This window comes from Mya arenaria, chromosome 4 (assembly GCF_026914265.1).
Source record: "Mya arenaria isolate MELC-2E11 chromosome 4, ASM2691426v1".
Classification (NCBI taxonomy): domain Eukaryota; kingdom Metazoa; phylum Mollusca; class Bivalvia; order Myida; family Myidae; genus Mya; species Mya arenaria.
In genome coordinates this window covers 20,493,412-20,516,196 of record NC_069125.1, presented here as the reverse complement: position 1 = coordinate 20,516,196, position 22,785 = coordinate 20,493,412, and the positions used below count along the sequence as shown (strand labels likewise).

The 22,785-nt window shown below is 42.2% G+C and overlaps 1 protein-coding gene across 1 annotated transcript; it reads left to right on the top strand.

The window, feature by feature from the left end:
• The first annotated feature begins 6,550 nt into the window (after positions 1–6,550).
• Positions 6,551–22,312, top strand: LOC128230687 (thrombospondin-1-like). The gene is made up of 8 exons (XM_052943131.1): positions 6,551–6,610; positions 6,892–6,999; positions 7,439–7,598; positions 7,852–7,970; positions 8,390–8,445; positions 16,308–16,393; positions 16,515–16,838; positions 22,068–22,312. The coding sequence occupies exons 1-8, from the start codon at positions 6,551–6,553 to the stop codon at positions 22,310–22,312; spliced, it is 1,158 nt and encodes a 385-aa protein (XP_052799091.1).
• The last annotated feature ends 473 nt before the right edge of the window (positions 22,313–22,785 follow it).

Genomic DNA, 22,785 nt, shown 5'->3' with positions numbered 1-22,785 from the left:
CTGGCATTGCCGTGTATGGTGCAGTTGAGAAATGAAAGTCTGGCATTGGCGTGTATGATGCAGTTGTGAGATGAATGTCTGGTATTGCCGTGTATGGTGCAGTTGAGAAATGAATGTCTGGCATTGACGTGTATGATGCAGTTGGGAGATGAATGTCTCGCATTGGCGTGTATGATGCAGTTGAGAAATGAATGTCTGGCATTGCCGTGTATGGTTCAGTTGAGAGATGAATGTCTGGCATTGGCGTGTATGATGCAGTTGGGAGATGAATGTCTCGCATTGGCGTGTATGATGCAGTTGAGAAATGAATGTCTGGCATCGGCGTGTATGATGCAGTTGTGAGATGAATGTCTGGCATCGGCGTGTATGATGCAGTTGATATATGAATATCTGGCATTGACGTGTGTGATGCAGTTGAGAGATGAATGTCTGTAATCGGCGAGTATGGTGCAGTTGAGCAATGAATGTCTGGCATCGGCGTGTATGGTGCAGTTGAGAAATGAATGTCTGGCATTGGCGTGTATGGTGTAGTTGAGCAATGAATGTCTGGCATTGGCGTGTATGGTGCAGTTGAGAAATGAATGTCTGGCATCGGCGTGTATGATGCAGTTGAGAAATGAATGTCTGGCATTGGCGTGTATGGTGCAGTTGAGAGATGAATGTCTGGCATTGGCGTGTATGATGCAGTTGAGAGATGAATGTCTGGAATCGGCGAGTATGGTGCAGTTGAGCAATGAATGTCTGGCATCCGCGTGTATGGTGCAGTTGAGAAATGAATGTCTGGCATTGGCGTGTATGGTGCAGTTGAGAAATGAATGTCTGGCATTGGCGTGTATGATGCAGTTGATAAATGAATGTCTGGCATTGGCGTGTATGATGCAGTTGAGAAATGAATGTCTGGCATTGGCGTGTATGGTGCAGTTGAGAAATGAATGTCTGGCATCGGCGTGTATGGTGCAGTTGAGAAATGAATGTCTGGCATCGGCGAGTATGGTGCAGTTGAGCAATGAACGTCTGGCATTGGCGTGTATGATGCAGTTGAGAAATGAATGTCTGGCATTGGCGTGTATGGTGCAGTTGAGAAATGAATGTCTGGCATTGGCGTGTATGATGCAGTTGAGAAATGAATGTCTGGCATCGGCGAGTATGGTGCAGTTGAGAAATGAATGTCTGGCATTGGCGTGTATGGTGCAGTTGAGCAATGAATGTCTGGCATTGGCGTGTATGATGCAGTTGGGATATGAATGTCTGGCATCGGCGTGTATGATGCAGTTGATATATGAATATCCGCATTGGCGTGTATGATGCAGTTGAGAAATGAATGTCTGGCATTGGTGTGTATGATGCAGTTGAGAAATGAATGTCTGGCATCGGCGTGTATGATGCAGTTGAGAAATGTATGTCTGGCATTGGCGTGTATGGTGCAGTTGAGAAACGAATGTCTGGCATCGGCGTGTATGGTGCAGTTGAGAGATGAATGTCTGGCATTGGCGTGTATGATGCAGTCGAGAGATGAATGTTTGGAATTGGCGTGTATGATGCATTTGAGATATGAATGTCTGGCATCGGCGTGTATGATGCAGTTGAGAAATGAATGTCTGGCATTGGCGAGTATGGTGCAGTTGAGCAATGAACGTCTGGCATTGGCGTGTATGATGCAGTTGAGAAATAAATGTCTGGCATTGGCGTGTATGGTGCAGTTGAGAAATGAATGTCTGGCATTGGCGTGTATGATGCAGTTGAGAAATGAATGTCTGGCATCGGCGAGTATGGTGCAGTTGAGCAATGAATGTCTGGCATTGGCGTGTATGATGCAGTTGAGAAATGAATGTCTGGCATTGGCGTGTATTATGCAGTTGGGATATGAATGTCTGGCATCGGCGTGTATGATGCAGTTGAGAAATGAATGTCTGGCATTGGCGTGTATTATGCAGTTGAGAAATGAATGTCTGGCATCGGCGTGTATGGTGCAGTTGAGAGATGAATGTCTGGCATTGCCGTGTATGATGCAGTTGAGAGATGAATGTTTGGAATTGGCGTGTATGATGCAGTTGGGAGATGAATGTCTGGCATCGGCGTGTATGATGCAGTTGAGAAATGAATGTCTGGCATCGGCGTGTATGATGCAGTTGGGAGATGAATGTCTGGCATCGGCGTGTATGATGCAGTTGAGAGATGAATGTCTGGCATGGGCGTGTATGACGCAGTTTGGAGATGAATGTCTGGCATCGGCGTGTATGATGCAGTTGAGAGATGAATGTCTAGCATCGGCGTGTAATATGCAGTTGGGAGATGAATGTCTGGCATTGGCGTGTAGATGCAGTTGAGAGATGAATGTCTGGCATTGGCGTGTATGGTGCAGTTGGGAGATGGATGTCTGGCATTGGCGTGTATGATGCAGTTGGGAGATGAATGCCTGGCATTGGCGTGTATGATGCAGTTGAGAAATGAATGTCTGGCATCGGCGTGTATGATGCAGTTGTGAGATGAATGTCTGGCATGGGCGTGTATAATGCAGTTGATATATGAATATCTGGCATCGGCGTGTTTGATGCAGTTGAGAGATGAATGTCTGGCATTGGCGTGTATGATGCAGTTGAGATATGAATGTCTGGCATCGGCGTGTATGATGCAGTTGGGAGATGAATGTCTGGCATTGGCGTGTATGATGCAGTTGGGAGATGAATGTCTGGCATTGGCGTGTATGATGCAGTTGGGAGATGAATGTCTGGCATCGTCGTGTATGATGCAGTTGGGAGATGAATGACTGGCATTGGCGTGTATGATGCAGTTGGGAGATGGATGTCTGGAATCGGCGTGTATGATGCAGTTGAGAGATTAATGTCTGGCATTGGCGTGTATGATGCAGTTGAGAGATGAATGTCTGGCATTGGCGTGTAGATGCAGTTGAGAGATGAATGTCTGGCATTGGCGTGTATGGTGCAGTTGAGAGATGAATGTCTGGCATTGGCGTGTATGACGCAGTTGGGAGATGAATGCCTCGCATTGGCGTTTATGATGCAGTTGAGAGATGAATTTCTGGCATCGGCGTGTATGACGCAGTTGGGAGATGAATGACTGGCATCGGCGTGTTTGATGCAGTTGAGAGATGAATGTCTGGCATTGGCGTGTATTATGCTGTTTGGAGATAAATGTCTGGCATCGGCGTGTATGATGCAGTTGGGAGATGAATGTCTGGCATTGGCGTGTATTATGCAGTTGGGAAATCAATGTCTTGCATTGGCGTGTATGATGCAGTTTAGAGATTAAAGTCTGGCATTGACGTGTATGATGCAGTTGGGAGATAAATGACTGGCATTGGCGTGTATGATGCAGTTGGGGGATCAATGTCTGGCATTAGCGTGTATGATGCAGTTGAAAGATGAATGTATCGCATTGGCGTGTATGATGCAGTTGAGAGATGAATGTCTCGCATTGGCGAGTATGATGCAGTTGGGGGATGAATGTCTGGCCTTGGCGTGTATGACGCAGTTGTGAGATGAATGTCTGGCATTGGCGTGTATGATGCAGTTGGGAGATGAAAGTTTGGCATTGGCGTGTATGATGCAGTTGGGAGATGAATGTCTGGCATTGGCGTGTATGATGCAGTTGGGAGATGAATGCCTGGGATTGGCGTGTATGATGCAGTTGGGAGATGAATGCCTCGCATTGGCGTGTATGATGCAGTTGAGAGATGAATGTCTAGCATTGGCGTGTATGACGCAGTTGGGAGATGAATGTCTGGCATCGGCGTGTATGATGCAGTTGAGAGATGAATGTCTAGCATCGGCGTGTATTATGCAGTTGGGAGATGAATGTCTGGCATTGGCGTGTATGATGCAGTTGAGAGATGAATGTCTGGCATTGGCGTGTATGGTGCAGTTGGGAGATGGATGTCTGGCATTGGCGTGTGTGACGCAGTTGGGAGATGAATGCCTCGCATTGGCGTGTATGATGCAGTTGAGAGATGAATGTCTGGCATCGGCGTGTATGACGCAGTTGGGAGATGAATGACTGGCATCGGCGTGTTTGATGCAGTTGAGAGATGAATGTCTGGCATTGGCGTGTATTATGCTGTTGGGAGATAAATGTCTGGCAATGGCGTGTATAATGCTGTTGGGAGATGGATGTCTGGCATTGGCGTGTATGATGTTGTTGGGAGATGAATGTCTGGCATCGGCGTGTATGATGCAGTTGGGAGATGAATGTCTAGCATTGGCGTGTATTATGCAGTTGGGGGATCAATGTCTTGCATTGGCGTGTATGATGCAGTTTAGAGATTAAAGTCTGGCATTGGCGTGTATGATGCAGTTGGGAGATAAATGACTGGCATTGGCGTGTATGATGCAGTTGGGGGATCAATGTCTTGCATTGGCTTGTATGATGCAGTTGAAAGATGAATGTATCGCATTGGCGTGAATGATGCAGTTGAGAGATGAATGCCTCGCATTGGCGAGTATGATGCAGTTGGGGGATGAATGTCTTGCATTGGCGTGTATGACGCAGTTGTGAGATGAATGTCTGGCATTGGCGTGTATGATGCAGTTGGGAGATGAAAGTCTGGCATTGGCGTGTTTGATGCAGTTGGGAGATGAATGTCTGGCATTGGCGTGTATGATGCAGTTGGGAGATGAATGCCTGGCATTGGCGTGTATGATGCAGTTGGGAGATGAATGCTTCGCATTGGCGTGTGTGATGCAGTTGAGAGATGAATGTCTGGCATTGGCGTGTATGACGCAGTTGAGAGATGGATGTCTGGCATTGGCGTGTATGATGCAGTTGGGAGATGAATGACTGGCATCGGCGTGTGTGATGCAGTTGAGAGATGGATGTCTCGCATTGGCGTGTGTGATGCAGTTGGGAGATGAATGACTGGCATTGGCGTGTGTGATGCAGTTGAGAGATGGATGTCTTGCATTGGCGTGTATGATGCAGTCGGGAGATGAATGACTGGCATCGGCGTGTATGATGCAGTTGAGAGATGAATGTCTGGCATCGGCGTGTATTATGCAATTGGGAGATGAATGTCTGGCATTGGCGTGAATGATGCAGTTGATAGATGAATGTATCGCATTGGCGTGTATGATGCAGTTGGGAGATGAATGTCTGGCATTGGCGTGTATTATGCTGTTGGGAGATAAATGTCTGGCAATGGCGTGTATAATGCTGTTGGGAGATGGATGTCTGGCATTGGCGTGTATGATGCTGTTGGGAGATGAATGTCTGGCATCGGCGTGTATGATGCAGTTGGGAGATGAATGTCTGGCATTGGCGTGTATTATGCAGTTGGGGGATCAATGTCTTGCATTGGCGTGTATGATGCAGTTTAGAGATTAAAGTCTGGCATCGGCGTGTATGATGCAGTTGAGAGATGAATGTCTGGCATCGGCGTGTATTATGCAGTTGGGAGATGAATGTCTGGCATTGGCGTGTATGATGCAGTTGATAGATGAATGTATCGCATTGGCGTGTATGATGCAGTTGGGAGATGAATGTCTGGCATTGGCGTGCATGATGCAGTTGGGAGATGAATGTCTCGCATTGGCGTGTATGATGCAGTTGGGGGATCAATGTCTGCCATCGGCGTGAATGATGCAGTTGGGGGATCAATGCCTGCAATTAGCATGTATGATGCAGTTGTTGGATCAATGTCTGCAATCGGCGTGTATGATGCAGTTGGGGGATCAATGTCTGCAATCTGCGTGTATGATGCAGTTGGGAGATGAGTGTCTGGCATCGGCGTATTTGTTGCAGTTGGGAGATGAATGTCTGGCATTGGCGTGTATGATGCAGTTGGGAGTTGAATATGTGGCATTGGCGTGTTAACAAATAGCACCAATGAAAAAGTGGCTATCACAAACTTATTTCTGTTTCAAATTTGCGTTATAGGGAATCGTTTATTATCACTTACATATCTTATTTTGTTGTCCCTACCGAAAAACTCTTTTTAAACGTTAGTTTATTGTATATTGTGTTTTTAATTAAGTAAGTCTGAAAACCAAATTTTGGAAAACATATATATTTCCGCCAACTTATCCTGTTTAGGGAGATATCAGCTGAAAGAAGGAATTATTTGTGTAAAAGTATCCCAACAAATATAAAAAAAAATACAATCTCTTCACTTTAAACATTCAGTCGAAACTCGTTTTGTCTGGACCTGGGAAAAAGTTCGAGTCTGATAACAAACATTCGACACATCCGAAATACAAAAAAATAGCACCAAACCCAACACATGATTTATGGTTGATGTACATCTGCCGTGACGTTTATTTTTACACGTTAAATGAAAACTATTTTCGCATATTAACTCTTTGTCGAGTTAGTTTGTAGGTAGAAATGATTATTTCTAACATGTGTTAAAATTGTAAGCTTATCTTAATAAAAAGAGAAAAAATAATTATAAGATGTCCGATATTTGCACATTAGACACTTTATGGAATTACTCCTTCCTTTAAATGTAGAGATTTACTCTGTTTCAAAACATTTAAAATAAACTGAACTTTAGTGCAAACCCGGTTACGCCGGAAACGGACGAATTTGCAGTTCGGACATGGATAATGACGGCTACCCGGATAGGGGAATATCGTGCTTAGAATATGGGTGTAAAAAGGTAATAGCTTCAACAAATACGACCAGACCAAATGGTAGACACAATGTTCCAAACAACGTCTATACAAGTTTGACTCGTATCAATATAAATTAACCGTTAGTATCTCCACGGGCAAAGAATTGTTATTGTATTCAATAATTATGTTATCTTAATTTAATGGTGCTTGGGATAACAGCCATGTATTTACTTGTATCGAACACAGTTCTTGTTAATATCAGTTCATCAAAATTATAATTATTGTCTTTAAAGTTAGAATATGAAAAGAAATCGGGATCTTTCAGGATAACTGTCCGACGGTCTCCAATAGCAACCAGGAGGACACAGACGGAGATAACAAGGGAGACAACTGTGATACGGACGACGACAACGACGGCAGATATGACTGGAACGTACGTGAACAAAACATATTCACCAAAAAATCTCTCACTGCAATATCAATGTTTGACACCAGAACAGGGTGTCAGCACCTAAATTGATTTGGGTGATTAACGGAATTCCGTACTAATGATGATGATATATGTATACTTATATAATATATACGGCATTTATCTACTTTCTGATTGATACACTGTTTCTAAAGCAAGTGTCACAGTTATATTATTTATTGTACGCCTTACTTGTATATATGTGTATACACATTTGGATGTTGTTTTTCAGGAAAATGTAATGTTAGGTTTATAGCAACTGTCCAAGTATCCCTTCTGCTATAGTTATAACGACGTCTTATTTACGCGTCTTAGTAGATTGATGATTATAACACTGTTTATGACAATACTTTGTATTGAGCTAAATAACATAAAGCTAATCAAACATCACACTCCCCTGAAGGACAACTGTCAGTTCAATTCAAACTGGGACCAGGTAGACATAGACGGCGACGGTTACGGTGACGTCTGCGACGTCTGTCCAAATGACGTCGACCCAGATCAGTTGGACAGCGATGGCGACGGCACGGGTGATGTGTGCGACAATGATGACGATAATGATGGTAAAAGTCTATTTTAACCTGTTCGTATATTTTATCGTGAAAAGAAGAAAACGTGACGGTGTACTTATAAATATGTTCCATCGCGGGATTGTAAATAGCATAATGGTCTAAACTGTTTATTTTTACGGTGTGATTTTACTAACCGTTTGCCAACATGTACAATAACAATCGCTTCTTGAGTTTTAAGCTTCATAAGATGGAAATCAAAAGTGTTTACGTTTTATAAAAATGTGCTTATTTCTGCTTACTTGAGGTCTGAGTGACGGGGACGACAACTGTCCTGGAAAGCTTAACGCCGAACAAGAAGACGTTGATGGAGACGGGATAGGAGATGTTTGTGACAACTGTATAAACATGTTCAACCCATTCCAGGTAAGACTTACGATTCTACTACAAGACGTTAGAACCACTGAGCTAATGTATTATAGTAAATATGGTGTCTGTGATGGCTCGTTATAACTGTATTCGACTAGAAATGGTTCGATTGTTAGCCTGTATCTGCAGTTAAAATGGATCAGGTATTTAGTATACACTGCAATAATTGACATAATTACAGCTGTTAAATTAAGTCCAATCATTGTCAGTATTTCAGTAATGTGCTTCTTTGGTTTGTTAGATTTTTCACACAATGCATATATGTCTTTCTTGTAAAAATGGGTTAACGCTTATATTCACTTATTCTAAATATGAAAAATAAGTGAATAAAAACGTTAACCCAATTTTTTTAAATGTAACACAAGAAGCATTTTAAACAAATGGTATTATAATTGTATAGCGTACCTTAATTTTAGAACGATGCAAATGAAAACGGTTATGGTGATCTCTGTGACACACTTTCCTTTGACAGGTATGTTGTATGTTGTAGTATCAGTTTAAATTATATAGGAAACAGTAATTGATGCTCATATCGTTATGTTAAGTTGCGTTGCGTTACGTTGCGTTATAGAATTTAAACACATCAAAATTAATGCTTTCGCTGACTCAAGATTATTGCAAATATTACTTTTTTAGTAGTTTTACAAACAAGTATTAATCATTTTTTATATTTACTGCATGACATAAATGTATAATCAAGATAAAGGAATGAAATCAAATAAACAGGCGTTTCCGGTCCGTATAAACAATCCAACCCGAGAGCATGTGCGTAAACCGGAGTAAGGTCCAACCATCGTGTCTGAGATTGGAATCTCGGACCGGAAACAAATTATTATGCTAGTCCAATGTCGATGTGAGATGGTACCTCTAAAATCACGTTAATATAGAAGTTTTATTGTCATTTTGTGTTATGCACCAGTCAATTGTAACCACGCCCCCCCTCCAAAGGACCGGTGGTATACCGGGGATAGCCGGGAAAATGGCCGTGTTTTTACCTTCCAGGTGGCCCTGCAGTGCTGGACAAATCTGGTTTTGCCTTCGCGCCAAAAATAGCGGAGAATGGACCTTACCTGTGGTCCCTGGGGTGCGGGGGCATTTGGTGGGGATTTAACCAGCAGTTCGTCCCCGCCAGGCGGGGATTCAAAGACCCCGCTATTCCCCGGACCTGGGGAGCCGTGGTTGCAATTGACTGGTGCATTAACATCCCTGTTGAATTATACAATAACTGCTGGTCGTCCTTGTATGCATGCACGCTTTAAGGTTAACTGCTAGTGGACCTTAGGTACATGCATGCCTTTAGAAAACTGGTCGTGATCCTTGTGTACATGCACGCCATAAGGTTTTACTGCTTGTGATCCTTGAGTACATGCACGCCTTCAGGTTTAACTGCTAGTGGTCCTTGTATACATGCACGCCTTAAGGTTAACAGCTAGTGGTCCTTGTACACATGCGCGCCTTAAGGTTAACAGCTAGTGGTCATTGTATGCATGCACGCCTTGAGGTTAACTGCTAGTAGTCCTTGTATACATGCACGCCTTAAGGTTAACAGCTAGTGGATGCACGCCTTGAGGTTAACAGCTAGTGGTCCTTGTATACATGCACGCCTTGAGGTTAACTGCTAGTGGTTCTTGTATACATGCATGTCTTGAGGTTAACAGCTAGTGGTAATTGTAGCAATGCGCGTCTTAAGATTAACTGCTTGTGGTCCTTGTATACATGTTCGCCTTAAGGTTAACTGCTAGAGGTCCTTGTAAACATGCACGCCTTAGGGTTAGCTGCTAGTGGTCCTTGTACAGATGCACGCCTTCAGGTTAACAGTGAGTGGTCCTTGTACACATGCACGCCTTAAGGTTAACAGCTAGTGGTCCTTGTACATATGCACGCCTTAAGGTTAACTGCTAGTTTTTCTTGTATACATGCACGCCTTAAGGTTAACTGCTGGTGGTCCTTGTATACATGCACGCATTTAGGTTAACAGCTAGTGGTCCTTGTATACAAGCACGCCTTAAGGTTAACAGCCAGTGGTCCTTGTATACATGCACGCCTTATGGTTAACTGCTAGTGGTCCTTGTATACATGCACGCCTTAAAGTTAACTGCTAGTGGTCCTTGTATACATGCACGCCTTAAGGTTAGCTGCTAATGGTCCTTGTATATATGCATCCCTTCAGGTTAACTGCTAGTGATCCTTGTACACAAGCACGCCTTGAGGTTAACAGCTAGTGGTCCTTGTATACATGCACGCCTTGAGGTTAACTGCTAGTGGTTCTTGTATACATGCATGTCTTGAGGTTAACAGCTAGTCGTAATTGTAGCAATGCGCGTCTTAAGTCTAACTGCTAGTGGTCCTTGTATACATGTGCGCCTTAAGGTTAACTGCTAGTGGTCCTTGTATACATGCACGCCTTAGGGTTAGCAGCTAGTGGTCCTTGTATACAAGCGCGCCTTGTGGTTAACTGCTAGTGGTCCTTGTACACATTCACGCCTTAAGGTTAACTGCTGGTGGTCCTTGTATACATGCACGCATTTAGGTTAACAGCTAGTGGTCCTTGTATACATGCACGCCTTAAGGTTAACAGCTAGTGGTCCTTGTATATATGCACGCCTTAAGGTTAACTGCTAGTTGTTCTTGTATATATGCACGCCTTAAGGTAAACTGCTAGTCGTTCTTATATACATGCACGTCTTAAGGCTAACTGCTGGTGGTCCTTGTATACATGCACGCATTAAGGTTATCAGCTAGTGGTCCTTGTATACATGCACGCCTTAAGGTTAACAGCTAGTGGTCCTTGTATACATGCACGCCTTAAGGTTAACAGCTAGTGGTCCTTGTATACATGCACGCCTTAAGGTTAACAGCCAGTGGTCCTTGTATACATGCACGCCTTAAGGTTAGCTGCTAGTGGTCCTTGTACACATACACGCCTTAAGGTTAACAGCTAGTGGTCCTTGTTCATATGCACACCTTAAGGTTAACTGCTAGTGGTCCTTGTATACATGCACGCCTTCAGGTTAACTGCTAGTCGTTCTTATATACATGCACGCCTTAAGGTTAACTGCTGGTGGTCCTTGTATACATGCACGCCTTAAGGTTAACTGCAAGTGGTCCTTGTGTACATGCACGCCTTAAGGTTAACAGATACGGGTTCTTGTATACATGCACGCCTTAATGTTAACAGCTAGTGGTCCTTGTATACATGCACGCCTTAAGGTTAACTGCTGGTGGTCCTTGTATACATGCACTCCTTAAGGTTAACAGCTAGTGGTCCTTGTACAAATGCACGCCTTGAGGTTAACAGCTAGTGGTCCTTGTATACATGCACGCCTTAAGGTTAACTGCTAGTGGTCCTTGTACACATGCACGCCTTAAGGTTAACAGCTAGTGGTCCTTGTACACATGCACGCCTTAAGGTTAACAGCTAACGGTCCTTGTATACATGCACGCCTTAAGGTTAACTGATAGTTGTTCTTCTATACATGCACGCCTTAAGGTTAACAGATACGGGTCCTTGTATACATGCACGCCTTAAGGTTAACTGCTAGTCGTCCTTATATACATGCACACCTTAAGGTTAACAACTAGTGGTCCTTGTATACATGCACACCTTATGGTGAACTGCTAGTGGTCCTTGTATACATGCACGCCTTATGGTTAACTGCTAGTGGTCCTTGTATACATGCATCCCTTAAGGTTAACTGCTAGTCGTCCTTATATACATGCAGACCTTAAGGTTAACAGCTAGTTGTCCTTGTATACATGCACACCTTATGGTTCACTTCTAGTGGTCCTTGTATACATGCACACCTTATGGTGAACTGCTAGTGGTCCTTGTATACATGCACGCCTTAAGGTTAACTGCTAGGTGTCCTTGTAAACATGCTCGCCATGAGGTTAACAGCTAGTGGTCCTTGTATACATGCACTCCTTAAGGTTAACAGCTAGTGGATGCACGCCTTGAGGTTAACAGCTAGTGGTCCTTGTATTAATGCGCGCCTTAAGGGTAAATGCTAGTGGTCCTCGTATACATGCGCGCCTTAAGGTTAACTGCTAGTGGTCCTTGTATACATGCACGCCTTAAGGTTAACTTCTAGTGGTCCTTGTATACATGCACGCCTTAAGGTTAACAGCTAGTGCTCCTTGTATCAATGCCAGCCTTAAGATTAACTGCTAGTGGTCCTTGTATTCATGCCTGCCTTAATGTTAACTGCTAGTGGTCCTTGTATACATGTAAGCCTTAATGTTAACTGCTAGTGGTCCTTGTATTCATGCCTGCCTTAATGTTATTTGCTAGTGGTCCGTGTATACATGCAAGCCTTAAGGTTAACTGCTAGTGATCCTTGTATACATTCACGCATTTAGGTTAACAGCTAGTTGTTCTTGTATACATGCACACCTTAAGGTTAACAGCTAGTGGTCCCTGTATACATGCACGCCTTAAGGTTAACTGTTAGTGGTCCTTGTACACATGCACGCCTTAAGGTTAACTGCTAGTGGTCCTTGTACACATGCACACCTTAACGTTAACAGCTAGTGGACCTTGTACACATGCACGCCTTAAGGTTAACAGCTAGTGGTCCTTGTACACATGCACTCCTTAAGGTTAACTGCTACTAGTAGTTGTTCTTGTATTCATGCACGCCTTAAGGTTAACTGCTAGTCGTTCTTGTATACATGCACGCCTTAAGGTTTACTGCTAGTTGTCCTTGTACACATGCACGCCTTATGGTTAACTGCTAGTGGTCTTGTATACATGCACGCCTTAAGGTTAGCTGCTAGTGGTCCTTGTATACATGCACGCCTTAAGGTTAGCTGCTAGTGGTCCTTGTATACATGCACGCCTTAAGATTAGCTGCTAGTGGTCCTTGTAGACATGCACGCCTTAAGGTTAACTGCTAGTGGTCCTTGTATACATGCACGCCTTTAGGTTAACTGCTAATGGTCCTTGTATACATGCACGCCTTTAGGTGAACTGCTAGTCGTCCTTGTATACATGCACACTTTAAGGTTAACTGCTAGTGGTCCTTGTATACATGCACGCCTTAAGGTTAACTGCTAGTTGTTCTTGTATACATGAACGCCTTAAGGTTAACTGTTAGTCGTTCTTGTATACATGCACGCCTTAAGGTTAACTGCTGGTCGTCCTTATATACATGCACGCCTTAAGGTTAACAGATACTGGTCGTTGTATTCATGCATGCCTTAAGGTTAACAGCTAGTGGTCCTTGTACACAGGCACGCCTTAAGGTTAACAGCTATTGGTCCTTGTACACATGCACGCCTTATGGTTAACTGCTAGTGGTCCTTGTATACATGCACGCATTAAGGTTAACAGCTAAAGTTCCTTGTATACATGCACGCCTTTAGGTTAACTGCTAGTCGTCCTTGTATACATACACGCCTTAAGGTTAACAGCTGGTCGTCCTACTATACATGCACGCCTTAAGGTTAACTGCTGGTCGTCCTTGTACACATTCATGCCTTAAGGTTAACAGCTAGTGGTCCTTTTATTCATACACGCCTTAAGGTTAACAGCTAGTGGTCCTTGTATACATACACATCTTAAGGTTAACTGCTAGTGGTCCTTGTATACATGCGCGCCTTAAGGTTAACTGCTAGTGGTCCTTGTATACATGCACGCCTTAAGGTTAACAGCTAATGGTCCTTGTATACATGTAATCCTTAAGGTTAGCTGCTTGTGTTCCTTGTATACATGCACGCCTTTAGGTTAACTGCTAGTCGTCCTTGTATACATGCACACCTTAAGGTTAACTGCTAGTGGTCCTGGTATACATGCGCGCCTTAAGGTTAACAGCTAGTGGTCCTTGTACACATGCACGCCTTAAGGTTAACAGCTAGTGGTCCTTGTATACATACACGCCTGAAGGTTAACAGCTAGTGGTCCTTGTATACATACACGCCTTAAGGTTAACTGCTAGTGGTCCTTGTATGCATGCGCGCCTTAAGGTTAACTGCTAGTGGTCCTTGTATACATGCACGCCTTAAGGTTAGCTACTAGTGGTCCTTGTATTCATGCATGCCCTATGGTTAACTGCTAGTGGTCCTTGTATTCATGCACGCCCTAAGGTTAACAGCTAGTGGTCCTTGTATACATGCACGCCTTAAGGTTAACTGCTAGTGGTCCTTGTATACATACACGCCTTAAGGTTAACTGCTAGTTGTTCTTGTATACATGCACGCCTTAAGGTTAACTGCTAGTGGTCCTTGTATACATGCACGCCTTAAGGTTAACTGCTAGTGGTCCTTGTATACATGCACTCCTTTAGGTTAACTGCTAGTGGTCCTTGTATACATGCGCGCCTTGTGGTTAACTGCTAGTGGTCATTGTATACATGCACGCCTTAAGGTTAACTGCTATAGGAGCTTGTATACATGCACGCCTTAAGGTTAACTGCTGATCGTCCTTATATACATGCACGCCTTAAGGTTAACTGCTAGTGGTCCTTGTATACATGCATGCCTTAAGGTTAACTGCTAGTGGTCCTGGTATACATGCACGCCTTAAGGTTAACTGCTACTGGTCCTTTTATACATACACGCCTTAAGGTTAACAGCTAGTGGTCCTTGTATACATGCACGCCTTAAGGTTAACTTCTAGTGGTCCTTGTATACATGCACGCCTTAAGGTTAACAGCTAGTGGTCCTTGTATACATGAGCGCCTTAAGGTTAACAGCTAGTGGTCCTTGTATACATGCGCACCTTGTGGTAAACAGCTAGTGCTCCTTGTAAACATGCACTCCTTTAGTTAAACAGCTAGTGGTCCTTGTATACATGCGCGCCTTGTGGTTAACTGCTAGTGCTCCTTGTATACATGCGCGCCTTGTGGTTAACTGCTAGTGCTCCTTGTATACATGCACGCCTTTAGGTTAACAGCTAGTGGTCTTTGTATACATGCACGCCTTGTGGTTAACTGCTGTTGCTTCTTGTATACATGCACGCCTTTAGGTTAACAGCTAGTGTTCCTTGTATACATGCACGCCTTGAGGTTAACTGCTAGTGGTCCTTGTATACATGCACGCCTTGTGGTTAACTGCTAGTGGTCCTTGTATACATGCGCGCCTTGTGGTTAACAGCTAGTGGTCTTTGTATACATGCACGCCTAGTGGTTAACTGCTAGTGCTCCTTGTATACATGCACGCCTTGAGGTTAACTGCTAGTGGTCCTTGTATACATGCGCGCCTTGTGGTTAACTGCTAGTGCTCCTTGTATACATGCACGCCTTTTGGTTAACAGCTAGTGGTCCTTGAATACATGCACGCCTTAAGTTTAACAGCTAGTGGTCCTTATATACATGCACGCCTTAAGGTTAACTGCTAGTGGTCCTGGTATACATGCACGCCTTATGGTTAACTGCTAGTGGTCCTTGTGCAAATGCGCGCCTTCAGGTTAACAGCTAGTGGTCCTTGTATACATGCACGCCTTAAGGTTAACTGCTAGTGGTCCTTGTATACATGCACGCCTTATGGTTAACAGCTAGTGGTCCTTGTATACATGCCCGCCTTAAGATTAACTGCTAGTGGTCCTTGTATACATGCACACCTTATGGTTAACAGCTAGTGTTCCTTGTATACATGCCCGCCTTAAGATTAACTGCTAGTGGTCCTTGTATACATGCACACCTTATGGTTAACAGCTAGTGGTCCTTGTATACATGCCCCCGCCTTTAGGTTTACTGCTAGTGGTCCTTGTATAAATACACGCCTTTAGGTTAACTGCTCAAGATCCTTTTATACATGCCCCCGCCTTTAGGTTAACTGCTAGTGGTCCTTGTATACATGCACACCTTATGGTTAACAACTGCTCAAGATCCTTGTATACATGCCTCCGCCTTTAGGTTAACTGCTCTTGATCCTTGTATACATGCACGCCTTAAGGTTAACTGCTCTTGATCCTTGTATACATGCCCCCGCCTTTAGGTTTACTGCTAGTGGTCCTTGTATAAATGCACGCCTTTAGGTTAACTGCTCAAGGTCCTTGTATACATGCCCCCGCCTTAAGGTTAACTGCTCTTGATCCTTGTATAAATGCACGCCTTTAGGTTAACTGCTCAAGATCCTTGTATACATGCCCCCGCCTTTAGGTTAACTGCTAGTGGTCCTTGTATAAATGCACGCCTTTAAGTTAACTGCTCGTTATCCGTGAATCATACCCGCCTTTTACTTTAATTGGTCGTGATCCTTATTTACATGCGCGGCGCCTTAAGGTTTTACTGTTAGTAGCCCTTGTACATGGGCGCCTTTAGGTTTACTGCTGGTAGTCCTTGTGTACATGCGCGCCTTTAAGTAAGAATTCTACAAGTCAGATTATCATTTCAGAGATGTTGATAGTGTGCCCGATGATTATGACAACTGTCCCACATATGCAAATGGAGAGCAGTCCGACGTTGACGGCGATGGAAAGGGTATAAAAATCATACTTCATACTTATACATAAAAACCGAAATGAGTGCACTAGATATTGATAAGAACTTGTTTTGTTATTTATTCATAAACATACGAGTGTCTTATCTTCATTCCTTTCAGGAGATGTATGTGATTATGACGTAGACGATGATAGTATATGGAATGACCTGGATAATTGTCCCTACGTAAGCAACGCATTGCAAACAGATCTGAATGGGGACAGAGTCGGTGATGTTTGCGAAAAGGACGCCGATGGAGATTCTATACCCGATATCTACGACGCGTGCATTCATATCAACAAAATAGTTGCAACTAACTTTACAAAGCATTTTGTGGTAGCACTTGATCCCACTATTATGGACAAAAGCCCTGCATGGATGGTGAAATCTAACGGTGCTGAAGTTCAACAATTGGTTTCAACAAACATTCCGTCTATGCTCATAGGTAAGTTCTAATATCCTAGATTGCCCAGGCCTCTACCCAGTAACGCACATTAATACACTAGCTCATTTATTGTACGTACTTACAGGGGAGCAAGTTTTTAGTGCTATTCAATATTCTGGGACCTGGTTCACTACTGAAACCCACAACAAGCCTTACTTCGGCGCCGTATTTGGATATGTTTCAAACACGAAATTTTATGCCATCTTGTGGAAAGGAAATCATTTGCATTACCACGGAAATAACTATAAATCTGGAATACCGGGAATTCAATTCAAGGTAACTGTAGTGATTGATCACTATATGTAATAAACTGTTCGATTTCAGTAAGATGAACGTTTTAATCGTGTTCCTCGTTGTGAGTTCTAATGAAGAATCACCGTATGTACACACTGTAATTCATGAGCATCATTGCATCCACAATTTACCATGAGGCCCCTTAACGGTTGTTGGAATTCATCCCACTATTTATATATAAATGCTTATATATATTGTTTTCGACATTTATTCATTTTTTGGGGGAAATTAAAACAATCGATTTAATTGTTACCTTATTTTATTTGGGAGTATAAGTGCATCTATAACATTTGTTTATAATTTACAATGTCATATGACGTAAAGTGTAGTGCACTGCTACTACTATATTATGTATATATTAGGGATCCAATTCGAATATTTGATCAAACGATTGGTATTCGAATGTCAAAATCGGTATTTGAATATTCAAAAAGAAGGTGTTGAAAAAAAACTTTGGCCTACAACTCCGTTGTTGTGTATAAAGTTCGTGTGTCTTGTTTTTACAACGATTGACCCGTAATGCCAGAGGTGTGAATGCGATGACAATACATTATACACGCGCCCTTAACATTTAGAGACATCGTCGAGTACCATCAAAAGCCACCGTAATTTTACAATAACTGGCTATTAGACAAGTGACATAAAAAAAATCGGTAAATTTAAATGCCTTTGCCAATCAAGCATTTAGGAATCGGCCTTCACTCCAATGTGTTGTCTTGGCTGCATATTTAGCTGTCAACATTGCTCAAATTGTCGTGCTAATATGAATGACATGTCCTACAGCAATGTAGTTACACGTATATATGCTTTAAACTGTTTGCAACGTTTCGATAAAATGCTCGTGCCTTGAAATGTTACTGTATAGTACAGCGTTTAAGTATATATTTTGTGTGTTTTTTGTTTGTTTTGAAAATGGGGGATTTCAGAGTCATTTGGGGGAAATCAGGGTCCGCCGCGCGTACTGGCTACGTCAAGGTATGGTTAAAATACCTCCGGCTATTACTTTAGCAAGTAATAATGATAGTTTACTACCACCTCTACATGATGTACTTTGGTAATAAAATATTCGAATATTCGATCGAAAGAATTACCAAATATTCGAATATCAATTTTGCGATTTTTTTCATCTATATATATATATATATATATATATATATATATATATATATATATATATATATATATATGATTATACTATCTAAAATAGTAAAGTGCCGGTTCAAGAATCTATATAATCAAATAAAAAAAATAACATCACAAGGGTATTCTTTTCTTTAATAGAAAGAATACCCATGTGATGGTACTTTTTTATTTGATTATGTATACTGTGCTATTTCATCAAAGATTCTACTGAATAATCCGTGTCAAAGTGTGTGTTACATGAACGTGAAGGAGAGTGTTTGTAGAGCAAGTATAGCTTGTGTTACTTTTCACAATTCGCAGATTAGCTCAATTCTTTAATTTTCCGGAAATATCAGAAATGAAGGTTTATTTAAAACGTTAGCTATAATAGCTGTGTGAAGTTAGCTAAACATACGACATTAGACATTGGACATTCAAAATCGAATGTTGTGCTGGCACGACATTGGACATTCAAAATCGAATGTTGTGCTGGCACGACATTGGACATTCAAAATCGAATGTTGTGCGGGCACGACATTGGACATTGGACATTCAAAATCGAATGCTGTGCTGGCACGACATTGGACATTAGACATTCAAAATCGAATGTTGTGCTGGCACGACATTGGACATTGGACATTCAAAATCGAATGTTGTGCTGGCACGACATTGGACATTGGACATTCAAAAGTGAAAGTCGTGCTAGCACGACATTGGACATTGGACATTCAAAATCGAATGTTGTGCTGGCACGACATTGGACATTGGACATTCAAAAGTGAAAGTCGTGCTAGCACGACATTGGACATTCAAAATCGAATGTTGTGCTAGCACGACATTGGACATTGGACATTCAAAAGTGAAAGTCGTGCTAGCACGACATTGGACATTGGACATTCAAAATCGAATGTTGTGCTGGCACGACATTGGACATTGGACATTCAAAATCGAATGTTGTGCTGGCACGACATTGGACATTGGACATTCAAAAGTGAAAGTCGTGCTAGCACGACATTGGACATTGGACATTCAAAATCGAATGTTGTGCTGGCACGACATTGGACATTGGACATTCAAAAGTGAAAGTCGTGCTAGCACGACATTGGACATTGGACATTCAAAATCGAATGTTGTGCTGGCACGACATTGGACATTCAAAAGTGAAAGTCGTGCTAGCACGGCATTGGACATTGGACATTCAAAATCGAATGTCGTGCTAGCACGACATTGGACATTCAAAATCGAATGTTGTGCTGGCACGACATTGGACATTGGACATTCAAAATCGAATGTTGTGCTGGCACGACATTGGACATTGGACATTCAAAATCGAATGTTGTGCTGGCACGACATTGGACATTGGACGTTCAAAAGTGAAAGTCGTGCTAGCACGACATTGGACATTCAAAATCGAATGTTGTGCTGGCACGACATTGGACATTGGACATTCAAAATCGAAATAGCACGACATTGGGCATTCAAAATAATATGTCGTGCCGGCTAGTTGTCTTGGTAATAAATATAAATTTTGGACCCATGATAGACAGAGACTTCGAATGGTCCTTTAAGATAGATTTGAGCAGTTCACGCGTCCATTAGCTGAATAATATGTGGCCAGTATTGTAGTCGAATTGAACTGCTTGTTTTATATTTGTACATTTATTGAGTGCGACATTTATAAAATGTTGCAGATGTTAGCCCCAATAAATTGAAATCCAAATTGTACATATAGTCATTGTATACATAAAGGCAGTAGATATATCACTAAATAATGATCCTTTACAATTGTAATTGTATAACCTCAATATGAATTATTGTTTGGTGGGACGCAATTTTGCAATCGATTGTGTTTTCTTTTACTCATAAATTGTGTTGATTGCTTTAATTGTTGATATACAATGATGTTAGCCCCAATAAATTGAAATCCAAATTGTACATATAGTCATTGTATACATAAAGGCAGTAGATATATCACTAAATAATGATCCTTTACAATTGTAATTGTATAACCTCAATATGAATTATTGTTTGGTGGGACGCAATTTTGCAATCGATTGTGTTTTCTTTTACTCATAAATTGTGTTGATTGCTTTAATTGTTGATATACAACATACGCCTTATTTCAATTTGGATATTTTTAATCCATAAAAGGTGGACACCCTGCTGAGAACCGGAATATGTTCAGTAAAGGTGTTATATTTTTATTGCTCAATATAATCCGCAGAAACAATAGCGCTTTAACTAGCTCTTTCATTTCACATTTTGTTACTTTTATAATCATCAAAGACTTTTGTTTGAAAAATATTTTATACAAGGTATGCATACTTTTGGTGACCAATCAAAAAACCTGATATTAAAAAGGAATCGGCCATTTTGTGAACAGATCTAAGTAAACCTCAGAGAATGAATGAGTGTCCAGCGGATGATTTCAAACCGTTATTAAGGTCCAATGTCCAATGTCGTGCTAGCACGACTTTCACTTTTAAATGTCCAATGTCCAATGTCGTGCCAGCACAACATTCGATTTTGAATGTCCAATGTCCAATGTCGTGCTAGCACGACTTTCACTTTTGAATGTCCAATGTCGTGCCAGCACAACATTCGATTTTGAATGTCCAATGTCGTGCTAGCACGACTTTCACTTTTGAATGTCCAATGTCCAATGTCGTGCCAGCACAACATTCGATTTTGAATGTCCAATGTCGTGCCAGCACAACATTCGATTTTGAATGTCCAATGTCCAATGTCGTGCTAGCACGACATTCGATTTTGAATGTTCAATGTCCAATGTCGTGTCAGCACAACATTCGATTTTGAATGTCCAATGACCAATGTCGTGTTAGCATAGCACGACATTCGATTTTGAATGTCCAATGTCCAATGTCGTGCCAGCACAACATTCGATTTTGAATGTCCAATGTCCAATGTCCTGCTAGCACGACTTTCACCTTTGAATGTCCAATGTCCAATGTCGTGCCCGCACAACATTCGATTTTGAATGTCCAATGTCCAATGTCGTGCTAGCACGACTTTCACTTTTGAATGTCCAATGTCCAATGTCGTGCCAGCACAACATTCGGTTATGAATGTCCAATGTCCAATGTCGTGCCGGCACGACAATCGTTTTTGAATGTCCAATGTCCAATGTCGTGCCAGCACAACATTCGATTTTAAATGTCCAATGTCCAATGTCGTGCTAGCACGACTTTCACTTTTGAATGTCCAATGTCCAATGTCGTGCCAGCACAACATTCGATTTTGAATGTCCATGTCCAATGTGCTAGCACGACTTTCACTTTTGAATGTCCAATGTCCAATGTCGTGCCAGCACAACATTCGATTTTGAATGTCCAATGTCCAATGTCGTGCTAGCACGACTTTCACTTTTGAATGTCCAATGTCCAATGTCGTGCCAGCACAACATTCGATTTTGAATGTCCAATGTCCAATGTCGTGCCAGCACAACATTCGATTTTGAATGTCCAATGTCCAATGTCGTATGTTTAGCTAACTTCACACAGCTATCTATAATGTATATTTATATTCATGCAATACCGACGACTAATTTAACAAAATGTTAGGCTTTTATGAGAAATCGTTGATGTCAATAATTATGTTCATTGTTACATTTCGATCTCCGTTGTGTACATTCTTACCTAAATATGGTTTTGCGAGAAGACTAGTTCGAATACAAGTATGTTATTGCAAATTAAAAGTACGCCATTTAAGTGTATGTGTGTATTTTTTATCAGAAACTGTTAACAAAAGACAAAGCTTATATTACATGAACGCATTAAAAATGTCTTTCTTCAGTTAGTCGATTCTACCTCTGGGCCTGGTACGACGATGACAGAGGCCCTTTGGCACAGCGCGGACACAAGCGACGAGGTCACTCTCCTGTGGCAGGATCCAGACCTTCAGGGCTGGGAGCCAAAGCTGTCTTACCAATGGTTTATAACCCATCAGCCGTCCACAGCATACATCAAGTGAGTATATCCGGCCGTCCAAAGGCTACATCAAGTGAGTATAGTCAACCGTCCACAGCATACATCAAGTGAGTATAGTCGACCGTCCAAAGGCTACATCAAGTGAGTATAGTCAGTCGTCAACAGGATACATCAAGTGAGTATAGTCAGCCATCCATAGGCTACATTGAGTGAGTATAGTCGGCCGTCCACAGGATACATCAAGTGAGTATAGTCAGCCGTCCACAGGATACATCAAGTGAGAATAGTCGGTTGTCCACATGATACATCAAGTGAAATAGTCCGTTGTCTAAAGGATACATCAAGTGATTAAAGTCGGCCGTCCAAAAGATACATCAAGTGAGTATAGTCGACCGTGTACAGGCTACATCAAGTGAGTATAGTTCGTTATCCAAAGGCAACATCAAGTGAGTATAGTCCGTTGTCCAAAGGCAACATCAAGTGAGTATAGTCGGCTGCCCAAAGGCAACATCAAGTGTGTATAGTCGGTTTCCCGAATGCAACATCAAGTGAGTATAACGGCCGTCCAAAGGCAACATCGAGTG